The 22,373-nt window shown below is 36.6% G+C and overlaps 1 protein-coding gene across 3 annotated transcripts; it reads right to left on the reverse strand.

The window, feature by feature from the left end:
* Window positions 1-1,369: 1,369 nt before the first annotated feature.
* Window positions 1,370-21,909, reverse strand: LOC113762865 (mediator of RNA polymerase II transcription subunit 13). 3 transcript variants are annotated; one of them, XM_027306501.1, is made up of 23 exons: window positions 21,779-21,909; window positions 21,296-21,397; window positions 20,001-20,074; window positions 19,774-19,913; window positions 19,573-19,659; window positions 19,106-19,193; window positions 18,844-18,927; window positions 18,050-18,127; window positions 17,872-17,951; window positions 17,183-17,261; window positions 16,732-17,049; window positions 16,341-16,400; window positions 15,988-16,228; window positions 14,088-14,336; window positions 11,954-13,321; window positions 11,016-11,214; window positions 10,767-10,899; window positions 10,051-10,138; window positions 9,798-9,876; window positions 9,347-9,642; window positions 7,403-8,507; window positions 4,561-4,923; window positions 1,370-2,447 (listed from the first exon to the last, which is right to left on the reverse strand). In XM_027306501.1, the coding sequence occupies exons 2-23, from the start codon at window positions 21,317-21,319 to the stop codon at window positions 1,837-1,839; spliced, it is 5,844 nt and encodes a 1,947-aa protein (XP_027162302.1). In that variant the 5' UTR covers window positions 21,320-21,397; window positions 21,779-21,909; the 3' UTR covers window positions 1,370-1,836. The 3 variants fall into 3 exon arrangements, with proteins under 3 accessions (XP_027162302.1, XP_027162294.1, XP_027162286.1); XM_027306493.1 differs by having other exon boundaries at window positions 7,403-8,504; window positions 15,988-16,231; XM_027306485.1 differs by having other exon boundaries at window positions 15,988-16,231.
* Between the last annotated feature and the right edge of the window lie 464 nt (window positions 21,910-22,373).

The following is a 22,373-nucleotide window of genomic DNA, read 5'->3' on the forward strand; positions in this document are numbered from 1 at the left end:
TGCACTCATCTGGTTCGTTGGTGGTTCACTCCTCACCGATTTTCTTAGACTCAGTTGAATTTTCCCTTTAGATTAGAATGGTGTAGGATTGACCAAAAAAAAAAAAAAGAACTTGGATCAACACTTTCAAATGAATTTTTCTATTCCTAAAATTTCTGGGCTATTTCTCTCAACACATTATTGTACCAGTAGCATACTTTAATTTTCCCTTGAGTTTCTCGGTACTTCTATGTGATGTGGACCTCCTCCTCCAGCAAATAGAAAACAAATTCCGTTTCAGCTTTTATCATTCATTACGCAATATACATTAGAATCCTGTACTACAAGAAGAAGGTTTATTCACAAAATAAGGATAATGACCATAAGTTATTATTTAATTCTTTGGAAAATAAGCAATGATGTAGCTAATAGCATAAAAACCCAGAAAAGACTTTAAATTCCTTTTTTTTTGTCTTATTCTTTGTAAATGCTTCTAACCCCCTCCCCCCCCCCCCCCCTCCTCTTAATCTGCATTTTAGTTCTACATTTGTTGATGGGATTATAAGAGTCCGTGTTGTAGTTATAAGATGGTTGGTTTCCATCTTTTTTGGACTAACAAGCATGATTGCAATTTGCTAAAATGGTTGTGCTTCTAGAAATTTGACAGACATGGATGCTATTCAAGTTATTAGCTCTGGCTTTCTTTGCAGTATGGTGTAAACTAGACATATAGTTTTTCAATTGGATATACTAAGGAAAAGCATTGTAGATTTCTATTCTTCTTTCTTGTTCTTCTTAGTGTCTTTCTGTTCCTGCATATACACGCTTTTTTTTTACTAGAATCATTCAAAAGCAAGAAAACGTGGAAGGTGGTCGTTGAAGGATGGGAAACTACTGGGGAGAGAGTCCTGAGCAAATAAGGCAAGCACACCCTCATTTCCGATTAATGAGTTCTGCATGGCAGAAGCCAAAATTTTATAACCATTTCTAGAGTAGTTTCAAACCTTGTCTCTCATCATGGTGTCACTTAATGTGACTTTTCATAGATCCATATGAGTGTTTATTGCTTCCATATGACACTGATGGTTTAGTCTCCGTCGATTTTCCGTGACTAAAATTTTATAAGAGTGGTCGAGTCTCGTTCAAGTGAACACCAAAGTGTAATCTTTTTTTGTGAACAAAATTTTATAGAAGTGATTGTTAAATCTCATTCAAGTGGACAATGAACTACAACCTAATTGGTAAGATGATTCATCGTTAGATCATGGATTCAAGTCATTCATTCAAATGAACAATAAAATATAACCTGATTGATAAAACGATTCATCTGCTAAGACTGGCTAAGCGTATAACCAATATGAAATGAGCAAAACCCGCAAGACAAAAACACTAAAAAATGAGATGAATCATTATATTATTTAGATTTTTTCTTTGTTTTCTTACTGGATAGTTATCCATGTACAACAGAATATCTGGTACTCCTCTCTGAAGAGTATTGTATAACAGCTAAAATGAAGACAAAATCTTGCTCGAACGCAGGAAAACAATTCACAATGACATTATACATTCAATATAAAATCTACCAAAAAGAACAATTCTAATGCAGTCGTCCCAAATACTATATACAAAGTTTGTCATCTGCTCTCCTAGTATTACACTGAAAGCTAATTTTTCTAACCCGACCGTCTGCTCTACCATCAGAAATGCGAAAGAATAAACCTACTACTTAACAGGCTTCAAACATATGTGCAAAAGCCACATCTTAACACTAAATGGATTATGAGTTTGACACAAGCAAATAGAAAACAACTGAATGTTACCATGGGAAATACCTCAGTAATCCAAAACTCTTCGATTCTATGACGGTGACTCCTCTGGCTGTCGAGATAACTCCTTATCAGCAAAGTGAAGAAGCCTTCTAAGTCTCAGAACCATGTCGCAGTGAAATGGCAATGCAGATCTCCTTTCCAAGTATGCAGGACTTACGGTCATCCATGATAAAGCATGAAGTTCTGCTGCCACAGACTCGAGAACTAGATGAGTCTCTAATTCAAATTCCCTAGCTTCTGAACTTAAGCCCCTTCCTCCCAATTTCCCCATGCCCTTCACAATTTTATCTTGGGCCATGTTATTACCTCCATAATAATCAACAAGACTCACGGAAAGTATAGAAGGCCATTCTTCTTTCGAGATGCTCCTAGAATCTTTCCTCATTGACGGAACAGCTTTTGAAACCACAAAACCAGTACAAAGGGGAATAGCAGAGCCTTTACTGTGTAGAAGGTGAGCTAGGGGTGGGGACTCAGCGGTAAGGCATGTAGGGAGCTGAAGAGGTGCAGGAGGGAGAAAACGTATGCTGGGTGACGGAATTAGAACATAGGAAGCAGATGTCAAACCAAGGGATCTTACGGGAGTATATCCTTCAAGATAACTTGGCTGGTTTAGAAAACCATTGCTCTGAGTTGACCCTGCATGCATGCAACAGGTGTATCAGATGGCAAAACCAAAACTACTTCTTAAGTCATGCCATTTTGATGGGATGGAGGATGTAAACCATCAATTGAATTGAATTGCTTTCGGACTGAAAACAATTTGACTGAGCAGGACAAGGGGATAATTAAAATTGAAAAGTTTCCTCCAATCAAAATATATTGCAATATAATACTTTACATTCTCTTTCTAGCTCGTATGTTTTTTGGGAGCAAGTGAAGTAATGTTATCATCCATACAGGCTATGGCAGCAGAAAAGAATACAAAGCAACGTCTCCATTCAAACCCCACAAGTACAAAAATGCTTGGTTTCTAGTGAAGTTGTACTTCTGCAGTTCAAATAAAGCACTTGTACTGTTTCTACATTTTGACTAAAGCATTAAAAACTGGAAAACTATGCTTCCAGGAGTTGAAGACTCCAGTCCAAACATGGAAATTCAGTATGCAATACAACTATGTTGAGCTTGGCAAATATTACTAAACAAAGTACATGCATAGAGGATCTTAATTCACCACCATATACATATACTTCTCTTGGAGAGGTCACTTCCTCATAATCAATGTAACAGGTTTCACGACAAAGCTAACCAAATGTGAGGTCACTACAGTTATTCAGGGTGTTAATCAAATATGTAAAGACACGTCAAAACCTCAGAAGCTACCAATTGCTACATTCTTGCAGCATCACCAAAGCACACTACAATCCGAGATTAAAAAAGAAAAACCTGACAATTTGTCAATTTGACACTTTTTACTAGCCTTGAATCTTTACATAAACAACACCCTTCAATGCATGAAAATTGCGCGTGAGACAGAGCTTCTTAAATGCAGACTGGAGACGTTTAATTTTCATTTTAATTTCTCAGATCCTATACACTACAAGGTCTAAATTTAGTTGAACCAGGGCTCTTTCAGTTCCAGACCAAAGGAACTACGAAGCCTGAGCTTCCTTATTTCCTTTTTATTTTATGTTACTAGTATGAATTGTCCACTTCTAGCTTTGTTTTGCAGCCGGTTCCTTGTGAGACTAGAGACTAGGACCCTTCTAATCAAATTCTAAGAGTGAAGCCCTTTCTATTAATTCACCACACTGATATACCCTAGGCAACTGCTTCACACCGGAGTAAAATCAACTAGTGGCCATATAACATGTATACCTCTCTTTACCATGAAAGGAGAAATTTATGGCAGAAATAACAATAAAGCTTCAGGCGTAGCATGAAGTACTAGTTTTCTGAGGAGTGATTTAGATGCCATTCCTGAGGTCTTAACATTAAAACTTCATAGCAAGTTATCAAAATGGACTTTTCCCATTCTTGCCCATGGAACTATGTAACCAACTAAAGCTGGCACCTCAGTTTCCTCCCCCCACCAAAAATAGTATAAGAGCCAAACAAACCCCAATCCCATTCTTTCGTTTCCTAATGAACATGTATGGTCAATTTGGCAAACTGCAAGCACAGCAGATTTATCATTAAGGCCACACAACCAAATTTAAAATTTCGAGTCCAACTGAGGTGTAAGAGTTAACCCTGTCAGGCTAGCAACCATACATTTCAAGGAAGAGATCTCAAATGTTAGCGATGGATTTACACATTCACTGCCTCCTAGTTCACATATTTAGGCACTACAAAGCTCGAACTCATTAGTAAGTAAAGCAAACTACAAATGCAGTCAATCATGAATTAGTAAAACGATATGAATGGTTCACATGTAATTCAATCACCTCAATAATTCTTCAAGGAAAATATTCCCCTCTCATGCCTAATATTTATTATTATATGACCTCATAATTCACCTTCATACCAAATCAAACAAAAACTGTTACTTAAACTCTGCTGTTGAGTCATTATAATAGTGAACTACTTGCAAGCTTGGGACATTCAAGAAGGTACAATTTGGTCACATGAAGGGGTTTAGAGCTTCCAGTAAAACATAAGAGAAGTTAATAATCTAATATATGGGTTTTAGCATATTAATGAGGTATGCATTAACTAAAACCGAAAGTTAAGTCAACCAATCAACTTACGATTGTCAAATTTAATGCAAATGTTAAAAAAAAAATTAAGAAGAAGAATATGAGATGACTACCAGAAGCTAATGAATCTGCCTGGAAGACCAGCTGTAGAGAATGGTCAACTGATAGTGAGATAAAACTGATACTTTGCACCCACTGAAGCAAACCTCTCGAGCTATCCACTCCTCCCATCAGTTGCTTTCTGTTTGAAGGTTGTCCCAAACCACTTTTCATGAATGTCGAAGACTTTGAGTGAGGACTGTACAGAGGACTAGGCGAAGATGGAAGTGTTCTCTCTTGTAATAAAGTCATTTCTTGTTGCTGCATTGAAGTTCCATTACTATTGGTAGGCATCCCGTCAGGAACAGAACGTCTAAGCTGCAGAGACCACTTCTTCACCTCTGAACCACCAATTGCATATAGAGCTTTCTGCCACTCTGGTTTTAGCCATATCAATGATAAAATTTAAAAACTTGAATGAACAACCAGGATATCAGAAAATGGTAGTATATATACAGCAATATTCAGAAGCTTCCCTCAATATAATATTGAATATTGTGAAGGAATCAAAGAAACAAGCAGTAGCTGAAATTGTGAAGCACTCAAGAGGTGAGATTATCATATTATTTGCAGCACAATAAAATCGATCCTGTTTCCACACTTTCCTCAAGATTGATGCAGAACTTCAAAAGATACCATCTGTGATAACTACCATGTGATGGTTTGAATCATTGTGGTACTCGATAATTTAAGGACCATATTTCTAGCATCATCTAGATATAATCAAGGAAGTCAGTCAGCCAGTGAACAGGGCTAAAAACATGCATGTGAATTTCTGCTGGTACGATTAGCACAAGAAATTCCAATTGGAGAATATGTAAAAGCTACCATAATAACTAGGACTTAGATGTAATGGAAACAGAAGAAAAACCAACCACACCTTCTGTTACCTGGTCCTGATAACATTTTGAATTGCAGGGAACCAGACCAACTTTTCCTAATGGCTTTCTAGGACTCAAAATGAGGGGGATCTAGTTAGTATCAAAAAGTAGGGCAGTTTAACAAACTTGTAAAACCACCCATACCACCCAAACCATAGCACAATAAGAGTCATGTTAATGTCATGTTTTAATTTTTTGGATGTCCCAAAAAAGAGTCACTCTTTAAAAGTCAACACAATTTCCCACCTTGCCACTTGAAAAAGTAGCTTTCCCACCTCCCAATGCATTCCTCATACTTTCAAATTTTGAATTTGAGGATAATATTGTAAAATCACCCAAATCCAGCTCATCCAATCACAAAGATCACATATTCCCTCAAAAAATTGGTAAAAAAAAAAGCTCAAATTATGGGACGGAGGGAGTAGTTGGTTTGAAAATCATGCACAAAACCCCATGGTTCAGTGTACTTTAATCTTCAAAAATGAAATTTGGAAGAGATTATCCAACCCCAAAAAAAAAATGTGTGTGATACAAGAAGACAAATGCACAAGATGGGGTAAAACAATGGCAGTCTATAAGTACAAGTATTTTAAGATTCTTTACATAATCTTAATGATCACTTTTTGAAAATTACATCTAAATATTAGGTCCACTAGATCAGCATAAATGGAGATGAATTTGTGAATGAGAAATATGATTCCTATTTTCAAAGGAATCAATGGAAGAACGCTAAATTAGTGAAGTGGGCTGTTCGGCATAATCATAAGAATCACTTTTTATTCATCCTTGTAATTCAGCTTCTACCTTTCCAAATGAAGCCTTCTCAGAATTTGCTAATTTTTCTACAAGTTAGAATAACATATTAATTAATTGAATTATGTATACTTTTGAAAATTGCTATAAATCAGTATCAACCTACAGTTCAGTGGCCTTCATATTTCCTATTTGAGATGACAGTGCTTACAATCCAAAAGATGTTTTCTTTCTTTTTATGGTAGAAATATCTACACATGTTTGTTTTAACTGTTCAAATCGGAAAATATTTAGTGCCTGTTTAATAGTTAACAAAAACCACAACTGACACTGCACAGAACCATAAGGATAAACCCTGCAAGCCATAGCTCTTAACTGTCAATGTTAGGTGATGATTTTAGTTTTTATCCAAAATGGCATACCTTGGTGATGCCCCTAAAAAAAAAAAAGGGTTGTACAAGGCTGCCCCATACCAGAGAAGGCAATAATTAAAGTCAAATTCTTAATCATGGAACAATCCACTCAGCTGCAGTTTGCGCATTAAGTCCTCATTCTTTTGTGCTTTGCACTCATTATTCCCTCAATATTTTACACTATACTCTCATGTAATACATCCTTAGTTGCACCACCATCTCAATCATGAGAATAGAAGTCCATCTCATCAACATCTAAGTACTTCTACTATCAATTATATATGTATATATAATTAAATTCTAAAACCTTAGAACTTATATAATCATTTGATGTTTTATGATATATTGTATCTTTAACTATTTGCTGATTTGCCAATTTGCACACAGGTATTGGCTTATTCTAAACCGTTAAAAAATCTCAAAACCAGGACAAAAGAGTCAATCTACAGTGCAAACATAATGCTCTAATGAATGCACCTGCAACAGTTAGTTAAGTCCATCCATAACTATGCACAGGAAATTATTAGTATCAAAATAGAACTGATCTGCAACACTTTGTGAAGAAGTTTAAAAAGTTCAAAGGATCATGAGATCTAAATAGTGCAGCAGCCACGATCAAATACCAAATGCTGAAAACCATTTAAGACGTGATTCATAGATGGACATGGAACCTAAATTAAATGATTGCAGGCAATAGGACCTAAATCAAAAGATTGCAGTCACATGCAATATCACGTGCCGAAAACCAGATAATAAATACATCCCTATATTTATATTGGAAAGGAAGTATTGGAAAGGAAGCCACATACCTTGGCATTCAAGCTCAAAGAAGCATCCAATACGTGCAATAACAAAATCTCTTGGTTTGCCAGCATCTGCAGAACAAGACTGAAGTATTTGACAACCTTGTTGCAGAATTTGGATAAAAAGAGACTGCAGACCCTTTGTATCCTGCCTGCTACTGATTCCTCCAAAGGGATATATGTAGCTGTCAAGCAATTCCCCCCTAGAGTCTGTCCATATACACACCAACCAACGCCAATCTTCAGTCCAGCCATAGCAGCAATGCAAGCTCGGGAGTGTCTTTTGGTTGCCAGATCCAAATCCATCTGACTCTGATGAATCGTGCTGAGAGCTTGGTCCAGTATCTCCACTTCCCGAAGAAGCAGAACTTTGCATTAAGCTTCCACTTGTACCATCATCTGCCAAAACCTTTGAAGATTCTGAAGCTGGATTCCCAAAAACAGGAGGAGTCACTCCACGTTCTAAAGATCCCGGGTCAGCAAGAATAAAAAGTGGCTCAAACATGCAACGGCTCTCATCTTGAATAAGAAAATCGCCACCTCTATTTGGATCACATCCGAGTGCCCCAGACCTCGTTTGCCAGGAATTTTCCCAAGTACTGGACCTCAAGCTAGCATCAAGATCACTTTCTCTCTGGAGGGAAGATGCTGCTAGTCGAGGACCAACACAATCTTTCCACATCCCAGTTAATGGTGAAGCCATTTGCATTAAGACTGAATGAGATCTACCAGACAAGGATGTACTAGATGGAACCACATCACAATTGCTTCCTCGTAAAACCCTTCGGGCCTTATTGTAAACTGTAAAAGCAATTTCCTTCAGAACAACAAGCTCATTAAGAGGTGGATTTGTTACCCTAAAAATGGCATCCACTGTTACAATCTGCAACACCAATTTAGGAATACTAAATCCTGAAATAGTCAAGACATTGGATAGTGTTTCGTCCACAGCTGCTGAATGATTTAAGGCCTTTCCAACTTGATTGTGCATCATCGATCTTTTCTCCTTATCTGAAGAAAGAACAGAAGAGCCAACTGCAATTGAAGATTCAACTACAGTCCGTAGAATTGCAAGAGGCTCTGGGAAGGGACAGACTACATAGACTACCTGCTAGAACAAATTCACAGCATAAATTTTTTAAAGAATGAGCAACCCACATTTCATGGACATTTTTCAATTTAAAACTATAATCTATTTAGTGGCTAAGGAAACCAAAATGCCCATTCTAGTAAGCTATTCTTATGTGTAGTACATATTCTGCAATACTTATCAGCTACAAGGTGTTTTAATATGCAGTGGAATGGTGTGTAGTATTTTAAAAAGTATAATGAGATATGAGAGTATATGCAAAGAATATGGATGATATACCACAATGCTGCAATTTTTAACAGAAAAGATTTCCCAAAGTAAATTATTTTATGGAGCCAAATTTGGAAATTTTAAGCCATTTATTTTATTTTCTTCAAATTAAACCTCAGACGATAACTTTTAAGTAGAGTTAACAAGTCAAAAAACTAAGATGTAACTTTTATAAGTAGAGTTAACAAGTCAAGTAGAGTTAACTTTTATAAGTAGGGACCTAAATTATGCCATTTTTATACTTCACTGCCTCTGGAAATAAGTTGTCTCATTAATTCTTCATGTAACCATTTGCTATCTCTTTACCCATGTGACTTTACATCAACATACTTACGCATGTAAATTTTGACTTCCAAATGCCACGATAGGCAAAATTCTCACAATATGTGGCTAATACCTAACATATTATTTAGTGCATCCTACTTTCCTTAAAACGCCATGTTGGGATGTGAAGACTGTCCCACCTTACATGTACATACTTGTGTTCTGTGCTAATAATCAACAATAAAGAGTGGATACTTCTGTTTAATGAATGATAAAACATTCTTCAGTGTGACAACTGCTGGGAGATTATGAAACTTGGGACTTACTGTGTATGGACCACTATTCCCTTCTTTTGTGCTTGTGGTCATGCATGAACTGAGATTTAAAGTTTTAAGAACTTTTGAAAGAGACTTCAAATAGCTCGCCAAATCCCAACCATTTGACAGGGAGAGGAAATAGTCACTGATCGAACCCAGAATAGATGCACTACTGCTATCAATCTTCATTGATTGAGGACAATCAAGTACAACAAAACCAGAACACGAAGACTTCCCAGAATCTAGATCCATTTCACTTCCGAAATTTTGAGGTGAATGAGTTCCCAAATTGCAAGTTTCATACACTGGAGAAAACAAAAAACATAAACTTAGTAGAACATATAAAAAATTATGTATCCACACAAAAACAATCGTACAGTAAAGATACTTTGTTTATTCTATATAGAAAGCATTTCAGATATTTAGAGGAGAGTAGATAAAATTGACTGTCTGTACTAACCAGTTCCAAGTTGTTGAAAGAAATCAGCAGCTGCTGTGGTGAGGGGTTCAATATCTGGACATACAACATGGTATGTCATCTGCAGAATCAATCAACAACTAGAATCACTCATCCACAAGATCTATCCCCTTTTTCTATTTGCAGATGGGGGTTGGTTCCAAGCCAATTGAAGACTTGATTTTAATTTTTGGAAGTCTGGTCATAAACTTTAGCAAATGAAATGTTAAGCCACCACAACTATTATATGGCTTACATGTTTCTGTGTAGCATATGGTTCAAGCGGCGCCTTTTCCCAGAGTTGCAGAGAGCTGGCAGATGTCTTAAGCCAATCGTCTTGGTACCTAGTGCAAATAATGATTTTAATAACTTATTATACGAGAACACTTGACACTCCAGAAAAAGAAAATCATTCCCAAGTTACATCTAGCATATTGAGGGTATCATAGTACCTATTCTACATGAAATATCCAGAAAAGTTAAGCCTGCAAATAGCTACTACAAATATATTCCAAGCAATTGGTTGGTGAAATGATAATTAAATCATGGTTAATGTAATAATTCTTACTGTAATGGTTGATGAATATAGTTTTATGCTATGCTGCTTATTCAAGCAGAGTTGCATGAAAGCTTTACTAGAGAGATGCATAACAACAAACTGAGTGAGCAAGCAGCACGAGCGGTTAGACAAAAACACATTTAATTGTCAAATTAATCTGATTTCAACCAAGTAGTAGCTGCAGATTGACTTAGGAAAGGAAATCGTTTAACAGCAAACAGTATCATAAAAAGTTATGCCACTTCAGTTAAAAAGAACATGACAAGTTTCACCAAACTGACAAGAAAGTTCACGTGACCTACATCCATGCAATGTTCAAAATCATCATTTACTTCACAGAAGTTGTCAACTAATGGTTAAATAAAGCAGCAGATGCCAGAAATACAGGGAAAAGCTTTTGGAACAATACATACCCAACAAGTATAGCAGGAAATGGAACTACAGCCAATGTTGGCCTGAGCTTTGAGCCTGCTTGCTGCTCTGACTCTGATAAACAAGCTTCTTGGAGTGATTTCCTATCACTTGCCTCCTCTGCTCTAGCCCCATCTGTTAAAATAAATAAATAAATAAATCAAGTGAAGTGTCAGTATCCCAGCTGTTCGTGCACTTGACAGAAGACTGCAAAGTGCTTATAGCCTTCCCGATAGAGAGAGTTACATTACTTGAAGAATCTTGACATTCACTGGCACTAGCTGTTGATTCGGCATAGAATTCATCACACATTGATCCGGCTTCACAGGACAGACTGCGACCTTTGCACCAGTCAGATACAAATAGTGGACCGTCCAAAGTGCCAAAAGCAGTTTTGAGAGCTGCTTTTATGTCTGATTGCAGCAGACTAATCGTAAAAGATGGCTGAACCTGAAACAAAGTACTTCCATGTAAAACAAATCCAACAAAAGATTAAATATCACCATTAAGAAAAATGGAGAATAGCTATAATTCAACATGACAATTTCAATGAGGCCATTGGATGAGAGTGGAGCACATTTAACACCTCACTCCTTCAATGGTGAACACTATAGTGCAAGTGGGTAATTGATTTCAACATGACTGCTCGAATGAGCACATTAGATGAGTATGGGACACAATTAACGTCTCACTCCTTTATTATCCATGGTGTACAATTTTACGATCTTGAAACATTAAATTCTATTGAAGCAAAATGTGCACAGGTATATTATTTAACTGATGGATACATATCCTCAAGACCATGTGTATAGGGAAATTTAGAATAGATATCGTCTACATCACCAGCATCTACAAGTTGTACATCACAATTTATCAATTGCTTGAGCAAAAGCAAGAGCAGTCTTCTGAAGCTTTGGGTACGCAAACAATTTTGAAGTTACATGAGTAAATCCTATATGATTACCATATAGAACACCATGACAGCCCTGCCTAGAAGGCAAAAGACAGCAATGCTCCTTTCTAGCAACATGATTAATAAAACGGGCAAATTGATTCATCCTCCCATGATGATGTTAAAATCAGTAAGAGTAACAAAGTGCAAATTAAGGAATCAAATAATTTTCTAAGACATTTCATCACCATTACCACATATTCAGCTGAATGAAGATTTTCACCTGAAGAAACTTACATCAACTGAAAGTGGATCGACTAGCTCCACTCCAGCAATATCCACTGAATGGCACGAAGATAAAACTCCCCCACAACCTGCATGAACCATAGACGGTCCACAAGAAAATCCGCGCCTCAACTGCTCTTGCAAGGCAAGCCAACCATGAACACCATCTCCACAATCAGAATCAAGTGCCACATCAACAAATGAAGTAGCTTGTTGAACTAGTAAGGCCAAGCCATCAAGAAGTTCTTGAAGTGGTTGCCTCAGTCCATAAGATAGAAGGTTTTCCTCAACAAATGAATTTTGAGGAATAGATGGGCAGAGCTCCATAGGATGGGTGGTAGATTTTGCACCTTTAGTAACAGGGCGCCAAACACCAACAGGTGCACTAAGATTCCCATCTAGCAATACTGCATCCATGTCACCAGCAATTCTTACTGGTATAGTCTCTTTCTTCTTCACCTCAGATTTACTTGAAAGATTGTCTGACAGTATGCTTGAATCAACATGTGGCTGATTCAGAATATTAACCGCAGACAGCCTATTCAAGCCGACTGGCAAGTGACACCTAGAAGATAATAGTGTATGTCTTATCCTGCACATAAAAGCCTGACACATGAGACATTCTAATTCTGTTGCAAGCATAGGCTTCAAAGATGGAACAAAACTCTCCACTCTTAATGAACCATCACTTCCTTTGCTTGAGACGGATTTAACAGCATTTAGGGAATTGAGCCCCAAAGAGGATGACATTGTTACAGGTTCATGCGCTGCTGTGCCATCATCACAAGTTGATGACATGCCATTAGATTTGTGAATTCCACCATCAATATGAGTGTAATATTTCTTTGATTGGGGAACCGCAATCTTGTCTTGTCTCCCAGAACATATTTTCATGTTTACAGTGATACCAGACTTCTCATCAGAGTCATCAACACAAGGAGAAGGAGGTGTTGCTGAGTATACATATTTGTTTGAGCATGAATTCTCAGTCTCTGTTTTCCGTGATTTGGGAAGGTATGGGCTTCTGAAGATTGATGAAGTGACCTCAACAGAAGGGGTTTCAACTGCTCCATATTCTGGAGCAAATGTCATTAAGGCTTCAGCTTTTACTACATGGTCAAATTCACCACTTGTAGATGCTGGAGGACAGTTAACTTTACCCGGAACACTGACAGTCTTTGTTAGATCCTGATTTTGGGTCAGAGAATCATCCATGGCAACGGGAACTGGTGGTGAGTGAAAACTTTCAAATGAGGGAAAACCTACTGGCAAAAGCATCTGGTCTGAGACATCCATCATTGATGTACTAGGGCTACTGCCAAAATCTCCACAATCTTGTGCTGAAATTACAACAGCTTGTGACTCTGCAGTTCCCGGAGGCTTCACAAATAAGACTATATATTAGGTTCAACAAAAATCAACTGAAGCTATTAGCATAGAAGATATAAGAAAGACATGCAGTAAACCATTTTTATTAAGTGTCCTCACATGGCCATCAACTAAATGTGTATAAGCTACTAGACTAGATAATCTACCAGACCATAGGGCCGCCAAAAACATTAACATAGATTCATTTCAAATGAGATAGATAATGATTTGATGATTATAGTGGTTGCTGTCCTAAAATATTCTCAATTTATGGAAAACCTGAATCATGCAGAATAAACATATGTTTTTCTTCAGACTCAACTTGCCTGGAAAATTTCATGTAATTTTCCAACTGATATGTAGAATGTGAAGCAAACTAAAAAGAGGTAGGTTAATTTGCCTTTCTCTGTAAAATCAGAGCAACCCCAACATCTGATCCAATGTCTTTCATGATCTTTGTACATAACATACCAACACTATCCAAAGCCAGAAAGAAGTCATGCATTATCCTTCGCATAAAGACAAGGTCAATTAGCTAAAACTACTGCAGTCAGATAGATGGAGGAGAATTTTATGATTAGTAATAGCGTGTCATGCAGTTACAAATTTGTTCTTTTCAAGTTGGTTGAAATAGTTCCAAGAAATTCTGCAATTATACATCATAAACTGGAACTGAAAAGATCAATGCAGAATCTAAATCCTGAATATGCTTTCTGTTTGTGCTTATGATTTTAAAAGTCAAGACCAATTTACGTTGTTGCTTAAGGACAAGAATTACCTCCCCAAAAGGCAAGACATCATCCTCAAATAAGTCACCAAAATCTCCAAACTCTGACAGAAGTGCTTGAATATCCATGCCCATACCTCTGTCATCATCATCCCAACCCCATCCAACAGGATGATTTGAACCTCCAATAATGGCCGAGTTATTAACTTCTATTGAGCCATAATCACTTGTAGATGGGTTTATAACTGCACCTGCTTGATTAAATGACTCAGACATCCCAGAATGCACTCGCTTAGAGCCCTGTACAAGACAAGACAAATCGTCAGTGATCAAATCAAAACTCCCACGTATAGGATACCCAATAAAGAACTCAATCTTCAAACCTTAACTGGAAATTGCTATTTGAAGTAAAGAGTTCCTAAACTTCGAAATGACATTAAATTCCACAAAACACCAAGTGCAGCCCACAAAATGATTTTGAACCAAAAAGTTTTAGGCACTAAATTATTTCTAGTTCAAATTGAACCAAGTGCAGCCTGCAAAATGATTTTGAACCAAAAAGGTTTAGGCACTAAATTATTTCTAGTTCAAATTGGCCATCAACTGCACTAATAACCTGAAACAGTCCCACAAGTGGCCACCATTCCTCCATTTTTAATCTCTTACAGCAACACATCCACCAAATCTTACCCACAACCCTAAACAACTTTTTCCATCTCTGTTCTCTGTATGGTTTGAGCATTGTGTTGTCTGCAAAATTTTCTGTAATTTTACAATTGCTTTATATTTCTCAATCAAGTTTGGAAGCGAAGGATGAGAAGAGGAAGATGAGGAAAATGAGCAGAATCAGACTTATTGCAAAGAAGAGAAGAGACAGTCTAAAGGAGGTTTAGGTGGCTGGCTTTAAAAAGAATACTAAAATTTTCTATAGTGGACGAAAGATATATAGCTTAGGCTTTTTAAAGCAGTGGCCATCTGAAACAGAATACAATTCAGCAATGGTTAAATGGACCAGCCACTATTTTAGCCCAATCATATTAAAACAAGTCAAACAACCTGATACAAATAAAAGATATCTTATCTAATCAATGTCAAGACACAACAACTAGTTCATCAGTTTTTAATTCACACACCATCAATTGTCCCAATCAGTGAAGCAAAACTAAGTAAAGCTACTAGACCTACCCAAGCAGACAGTAAAAGGGAAGGAATGAAAATCCCAGTCCTAGTCAATGTCAATTAATTGGCTGAAATAAACATGCAGCATGTAACTGGAATTTTTCCCATCAACCACCAAAGATGAGAAGCCCATAGAGTTCCATCATTATTATTCCTATAACTCTGCTCATCAGTGCCAAGTGTAGTCTTGGCTAATGATTTTGGCACTCCACCATTAACTTTAGGAACTCTCTTGCTTTTTGTTAACCAAAATGACACAGATACCCAAACTTTAGATTTATTTGAAAAACTAAAATGCCAGAAGTAATTATGTATACGCAACAAAGAACTTTACAGTAAGCTTTTGGGAATGTAATTGTAAAAGCATCTGAAGTCTTACATATAAACTCATTAACCTACAAAAGAGTAGGACAAAACATACATCATCTGTAGAATATTTTTTCTTAACCAAAAGCTTACATATGGGAATGATGAACACACTAATAACCATTTTATCACCCCTAAGACCCTCACTAACTTGAATACCTATCATAGACCAAAAAAACTATAAAAGGCTTCTCCTAAAGTATTAGAGCCAAAGCAGACAAAAAATAAAAGAGGAAAACCAAGCCATATAATAGCAAAAAAACAAAGCCCCAAGTAGATGCCATATTGTGCTCTTCTTTCTATCTGCATACATAGGAGAAAAGATGATAACAAACACAAATAGTTAACAAAAGACAGATTCTTGCCACTGAGAATTTTCTTCAACACATGTATGCAAGGAAAGTACCAGCTTGAGAATGTCATGTGACTGGTCAATGGAAGATAAACCAGACTGTCTACATGTCAAAGAATCAGCATCAGCCTCAAGATCGCCAGCTCCAGAAGTTCGGTAATCACTATCACTGGATGAACTACTAATACTGCTGATACTGCTATTGTTACTGCTGCTGCTACTGTGATAACCATGCTGAGAGCGAAGGCTGTTTGACTCCAGCCGAGAACCATCTTTTGAATCGGCTTTACAATCACTACTGAAATAAAAACTACAGCATAAACTTCTAGTTGTGGATCTCAAAAAAGAGCCAAGAAAACAAAAGAGACAGGCAAAACAATAAAAATTAACGAATGATGTGCACTAACCTGTGCATAAAGAAGGATGAGGCAAACAATGATGGCCCTATCCAGTTTTGTAGCCAGAATCTGCTAGTACAGAGATTTAGTATCACATACACATTAATAATTAGGAACCACATCATGCAGAAAGAGTTTCAACAGTTGAGATGAACTTTAACCCTTGAAGACATTATATAGAGGTTCCAGTATACCAGATCAAAAGTCCACTTTTTCTGAGGTTCATAATCCTCAAAATAAACTTGGTCTTTCTTAAAGCAAAGCAAACCTCTCACATCATTTTCAACAGATTAATACCAAATTATCACTAGGGAGTTCATCGTAGATTCTAGCATATTACCAATGAACCACAAATTATGAAATTGCTCAACTCAACTAACTGTTACAAAATAGTTCATACCTCTTAAGACAAGACCTCGCTAATGATGTTTGCATCACCGGAACAAGTACAGCTTCAGCAGGATATATAAATACTCTTGAAGGCTCTAGTGGCCCTTTTTGATTGACCTTCGTCTCTGGCATGGATTCTGTCAAATTATGCCTAGACAAATTCTTATGCAAGCCTGAATTTTGTGCCAGTATCTTGTCATTTCCACCAATAGGACCACCAAGGGTAATTTCAGCATAGCAATTTTGACCTCTCAGATGACAACCAGAGCCATGCAAAGCATGATATGGAAGACCTACAACTTCATTTGATGCTTTAAGCTTGACAGAACTGTTTAAGGAAGTCAATAAAATATAAGGGGAAACAAAAAGTAGTACTTTTCATGTTAAAGACAAAAAGCAATTCGCAGATGACGATGATAAAGTAAAAAATGAGTAAATGAATTAAAAGAAAGTTGGTTGACCTGAAATAGACTTGCTTCACAAGATCACTTGGACAACACCCAGTGAGCCTCCCAAGCATTCCATGAGGGGAGATCACAACTGAAAAGTAGTGAAATAAAATCATAAGAGATGCAAGGAAAGGTATTCTACTTTACAGTTAATTGAGCAGATAAAGTGCTCTATTACTATATCAATGACCATGTGAGGTTTGTAACTGAGTGCATAGCCATGGGCTTGAATGTTTATCAGATTCCATTTACACAAAGGATTCCAGGTTCAAACATGGGTAAAACAGAACCAATTTCACAAACATAATCCCTACAACAAGACCATAAAGATTAAACACATCACAAACTAACCATGAATAACCAAAGAAACAAGGAAAAATCCAAATGGCACCATCATATGCAAACAAACAAGATTAAGTCCGAACCTAATCAACTTTCCTATACTCACCATTTGTGGACCAGAAATATCGAGTTCAAGAAGCCCAAGTAATTTGTAATAAGTTGAGCTACAGCGTCAAACTGTACTAGTCAGCTAAGTTCAATTTCACCCTGCCCTAAGATCCTAGATACACAAATTTAGTGCCATCTTGCTCATGTATCTCCATTAAACAAGAAACCAAATGCTTTTAAACAGCAAGCTTGGCTATTGCATTCATCCCAAAAGCACTTCTACATACACATGTAAAACTGACAAAACAAACCTGGAAGCCTATTGCTAAAATGATCAGTGGAATGCTTCAATGTCATTTCAATATCACCACTTGAAAGTGCCCGTATATGTCTGTAAACAGTAAAGACAGTGAACAGATCACTCAAATAATCTTTCAGTCAAAAGTTTGAAATGCAGCCACAATCTACAAGTAGGCCTAAAAAACGAACTTTGCAGATATTACAGCATGCACAAAAATTGCTTCCTCTGTGGCAGCAAAGATGAATTCAACCACTGGCTGACCTTTCCTACAATAACAGAAATCACAAATTATTCAACTCAGGCTTCATATAATCAAAGTTCTTGTAATCACACTTAAAAGCACAGAAAAGCTCACAAGTTCATCAGCAACATCCTAACAGTCAACAAAATTTGAGAAGAGACAGATTAAAAGCAGATTTTACCTAACCAATCCAACTTATTTAGAAACATATACTGAGCCAGACTGGTTTAGTTAAGTATAAAATCCCAAAAGCTGCTACCCTTTAAAGTCGGGCATGGATGCAGAAAGTAACACCTATCACTATCCATGATATCCTAACAACTATAGAGTAAGTAGTTGTTCTATCAGTTTATATGGCAAGTTCGAAACCTAATTCTTTAAGACAATGTCAATATTTAATATTCAAATCCTTGTATCATTCAGCATTCATATCCTACCTACTAATGCTTTTCTTCTGATTGCTATAATATTTACAATAAATGGATGTTTCCCGTGTCTGTTTAATAATCCCAAGTCTGGTCGCGCAACCAGCAGGGGAGGGGGAGGGGGAGGGGGTCCAGTGAAGCAAACTTATCAGGCGTGCTAATTATAATAGATCAGTAGCAATAATTGTAACTTTCAAGCTAGACAGAATTCTCATTCAACAAAACTAATAGCAAGCCATCATAAAGGTTCCAGACAACTTAACCCAAAATAGTCGTTACTCCAACTTTAATGGAGAGACATTTCGCAAGAGTATACCTGTAAAGTTCTTCACTCTGTGAAGATGGATGATATCTCGAGAATACATCCCCAAATCTCATGAAGGAAAATCCTTTAAGTGCCCTGTCAATTTAATGGTGGGAAAAATAAGGAAGAACAAAAATGTAAATTTTCTCGTACCAATAAAAAAAAACTTCTTATATGCAGACAATTGCTCGTAGCAATCCACTCACAGAAACAAATAAAGAAATATTGACAAGCAAGAAGAGTTAAAGAAGACTTAGTAATTCAAGAATAAAACCTTTCTACACAGTTCCTTAAGGCTTGAGACAATGCAGCTGCAACCTCTTCTGAGTCCCCAGGAGCCACCCAAAGTCCTGATGCAAGCACTACAATCCAAAGGCTCATAATAAGTACACTCCAAGCAATCAGCATTTTAATTGTTTGGATAGTAGATTATTTACCAAATTTTATTTGCTTGAATCATCAACACATTTTTCAACCACCTTTTTATCTCACATTCATCACATAAAAAAAGGTGCTACAATATTTTTTTCAAAAAATTTATCCCAAATAATCTACTATCCAAACACGCTAATATAAAACAAAAATTAAAGCCAAAGTGCAATGCCAACATAAAGTAGAATGACCTAGAGCAGCTTAGTTGTCTAGTTTAAGAGGAGGAAAAAGAATCAGGCATTCGTTTGAGGTAAAGAACTGGTGCACAAGCACACAATTCTGGCACCCAAAGCTCCGGAAGAAACAAACCTCTCAATTTGGATACAGTAGGTTGAGCCTTCTCAACAACAGATGAATGATTCCCGGGGAGGAAAAGCCACAGCTTGATCTTCTCATCTATGCAATTTTAAATAGCAAGCAGCAAGGCAAATTAGCGAACAAAGGTGGGAAAAACAGTTCTATCACTTCCCAGCATATAGTACAAGAGATCCCAATTTATTGCTTGCTTACCAGGATTGTGCAAACCCTGGGACGGATCCCATGGTCCAACAAAAGAATTGGTCCATGTACTAAGAAATCCCTCCTTCTGCAACTGTAGGTGTGATGACAGCACCACAGATGTTGCAGCATCTCTGGCGTCGACCTTCACACTGAATATGATGATTCAAAACCAATCTTGACATAAATTCCAGAAGAACAGCACAAGGATCATCCATAAAGCTACTAAAAAATCAAACCTTTTGTCAGACAAGGAGCTAGGATCAAATTCATTTGGCAGAAACTGAAACCACGATATCTGATGTAAACCTCCCTGCAAAAATGGCAAACCAAAAGAGGGCAAAAAAAGGTAATGTGGAACCGTAGTTAAGGTCCTTAAGGACAAAACACACTGGGTAAGAAAATATATCATTTTAAAAGGTATGACCACTATTGATTTCCTTCCTTTCATAGGAAGGAGGTTGCCAAAGGGGCAACAGCATGAGGATCATAAGCTAGCCTCTGAAATTACATCTACGAATGAACAAAATAACAGAGTTCTTTGAAGCCACATTGCACCTATTGAAAAGTCTGTTTCCAACATCGACTCCCTGAACTGCTCACCAATTCTGATACTTATAATGGACTTTGAGATGGCAGCGACAACAATATTGTGGTTCCAAGAGAATGGAAAGACGAAGCATGTCAAAATAGCTATGTATAACATAAAGTTACAATTTTACATAGGTTCCTCAATTTTCCGTTGTTCTCTTCTCTTTTTCTTGGATGGCACAGGAGTAATTAGATATGTAGAAACTGGCTTATGGCCCTCTTTCTTGTGTTTTAGGTTAAAAGAGAGAAGTTGATGCAATGGACAGGTTAAATGATCTAGTTTCAACTAAAAATGTGCAAATTAGTAGCTCCAAATCAAATCCCAGATAAGAGTAAATTCTGCCTGACTGATAGTTTTTCGGTTGTATAGCTTTTGAATCAACATAGATTCACAATCCCGATATGCATGAGATAAACGTTGTAGCGAAAAGAAATACAGAAAAAAAAAAATTGATAGCATACATTAGTTTTCTTATAAAAACAATTTTAAATTTTTGGATAGACTTGACAGTTCTTTTCACCCTAACACATGCTATACACTTATACTAATTCATCTTCCTTTTCCTGGTGAGATATGCTTCTGGTGACAACCGTAATTCAGAATAACTTCAATCACCTGCTCCATTGTTTTCTACTATTATCTACTATTATTATAGAATTAAAGAAGAGTGAAAACTTCATCCTTGGGGTCCTTAGGTCTACAAAGATACTGACAAAACAATTTGTAGGCTATTCTGGCCTCGTGATGTTCCTACTTCAGATTGTATCTCCAAGAAAATAAGAAGTAATTTTTATGCACTCAAAATGTTATCCAGACCTCGTATTCATTATCGCACACGAAAAAAAAAGAAAATCACAACATGGGATAGACACAACCAAAATGAACAGAGGATAATGAACAAAGAAAATGAAATGAAGGAAGGTAAGAAAGTGGGAAACATACAATCTTAAATACATTTGTCCACATCAGCTGCAAACGGACCAGATAAATTTAACAATTCAAGCTCAGCAGTCTGGATCCTGAGCTCTATAGAATAAATAGCAACTGCACAAATCAAACAATAGATGAGTTCCAACCCAACAAAGATTTGCAATTTCATCCGAATTGCAGCTAAGAAGATGCAAATATGAATTCAAGCTTTGGAGAATTTTTTAAGTAATAAAAATCAAATAGGGAAAAAAAACAAAGGGTAGTGAGTAGAAAGAGAGAAGTAGCTGAATTTGAAGTTATTGATAACTACCTAGCATAATTACTCCATAAACCCTAATGCTTTGAGCTTCATTTAGCAGCAAAAAAAATCATAAAACCCGAATTTAAAAAAAAAAAAGTTGCAAAATTTGGGTGGCTTAGGGCTTATAATTATTCCCCAATACAAATAGTATTAATATCATCTTAAACAAAACAAAAAAAATTCTACCGGCATACCGGAGGTTTTGCAGAGAAAGAGATTCGGATAATCTAAGCTGAGTGATGATCAGCTCGGGATTTTGCGGTCAGGAAATGGTATTCGGGTCGGGTGGGTGGTGGTTCGGAGTCAGCTCCCTGGGGCTCCTAACTTTCGGGGAGGAGGAAACCTTTTGACGCTAGCTTGGAATGCTCCATTAATAAATCATTATTACCGTACTATAAATTTTGGACCCAAAAGGCCAGAAGATAATTTAGTGGAAAGTAATTTACATTTTTTTTTTACAAAAAAGAAAAAAAGAAAAACCATAATTTAAACTTCTTGCAATTTTTATTTGCAAAAAGAAGATCTTATTAACATAATACTACTATTATAGCATATGATTCAAATTGCACCTAAGCAATTAATCAACATCTTTTAGACCTGGAAATGAAATAATTTAAGCACATTTGTTGCAATTTATTTTTTTAAAAAATAACTTATATCGCTATTTAGTTCCTAATTAAAAATTTTTACATTCATAGAAGAACAGCTCAGTTGTTTAAATTTAGTACAAATAATTTTTTCAAAAATATCAATTACTAAATAAATATTTCCTTTCATATTTTCTTTTTT

Source organism: Coffea eugenioides, chromosome 1 (assembly GCF_003713205.1).
Source record: "Coffea eugenioides isolate CCC68of chromosome 1, Ceug_1.0, whole genome shotgun sequence".
NCBI classification, from domain to species: domain Eukaryota; kingdom Viridiplantae; phylum Streptophyta; class Magnoliopsida; order Gentianales; family Rubiaceae; genus Coffea; species Coffea eugenioides.

Bases quoted from the DNA above. Each gene is read 5' to 3' on its own strand.
- LOC113762865 (XM_027306485.1), bottom strand. From the start codon at position 21,319: ATGTGGACAAATGTATTTAAGATT. The intron at 20,075-21,295 runs GTATGTTTCCCA...CCATTTTTGCAG, and splicing joins GGACAAATGTATTTAAGATT to GGAGGTTTACATCAGATATC. The intron at 17,050-17,182 runs GTCAACCAACTT...TTCCTTAAACAG, and splicing joins GTGAAGCAAGTCTATTTCAG to TTCTGTCAAGCTTAAAGCAT.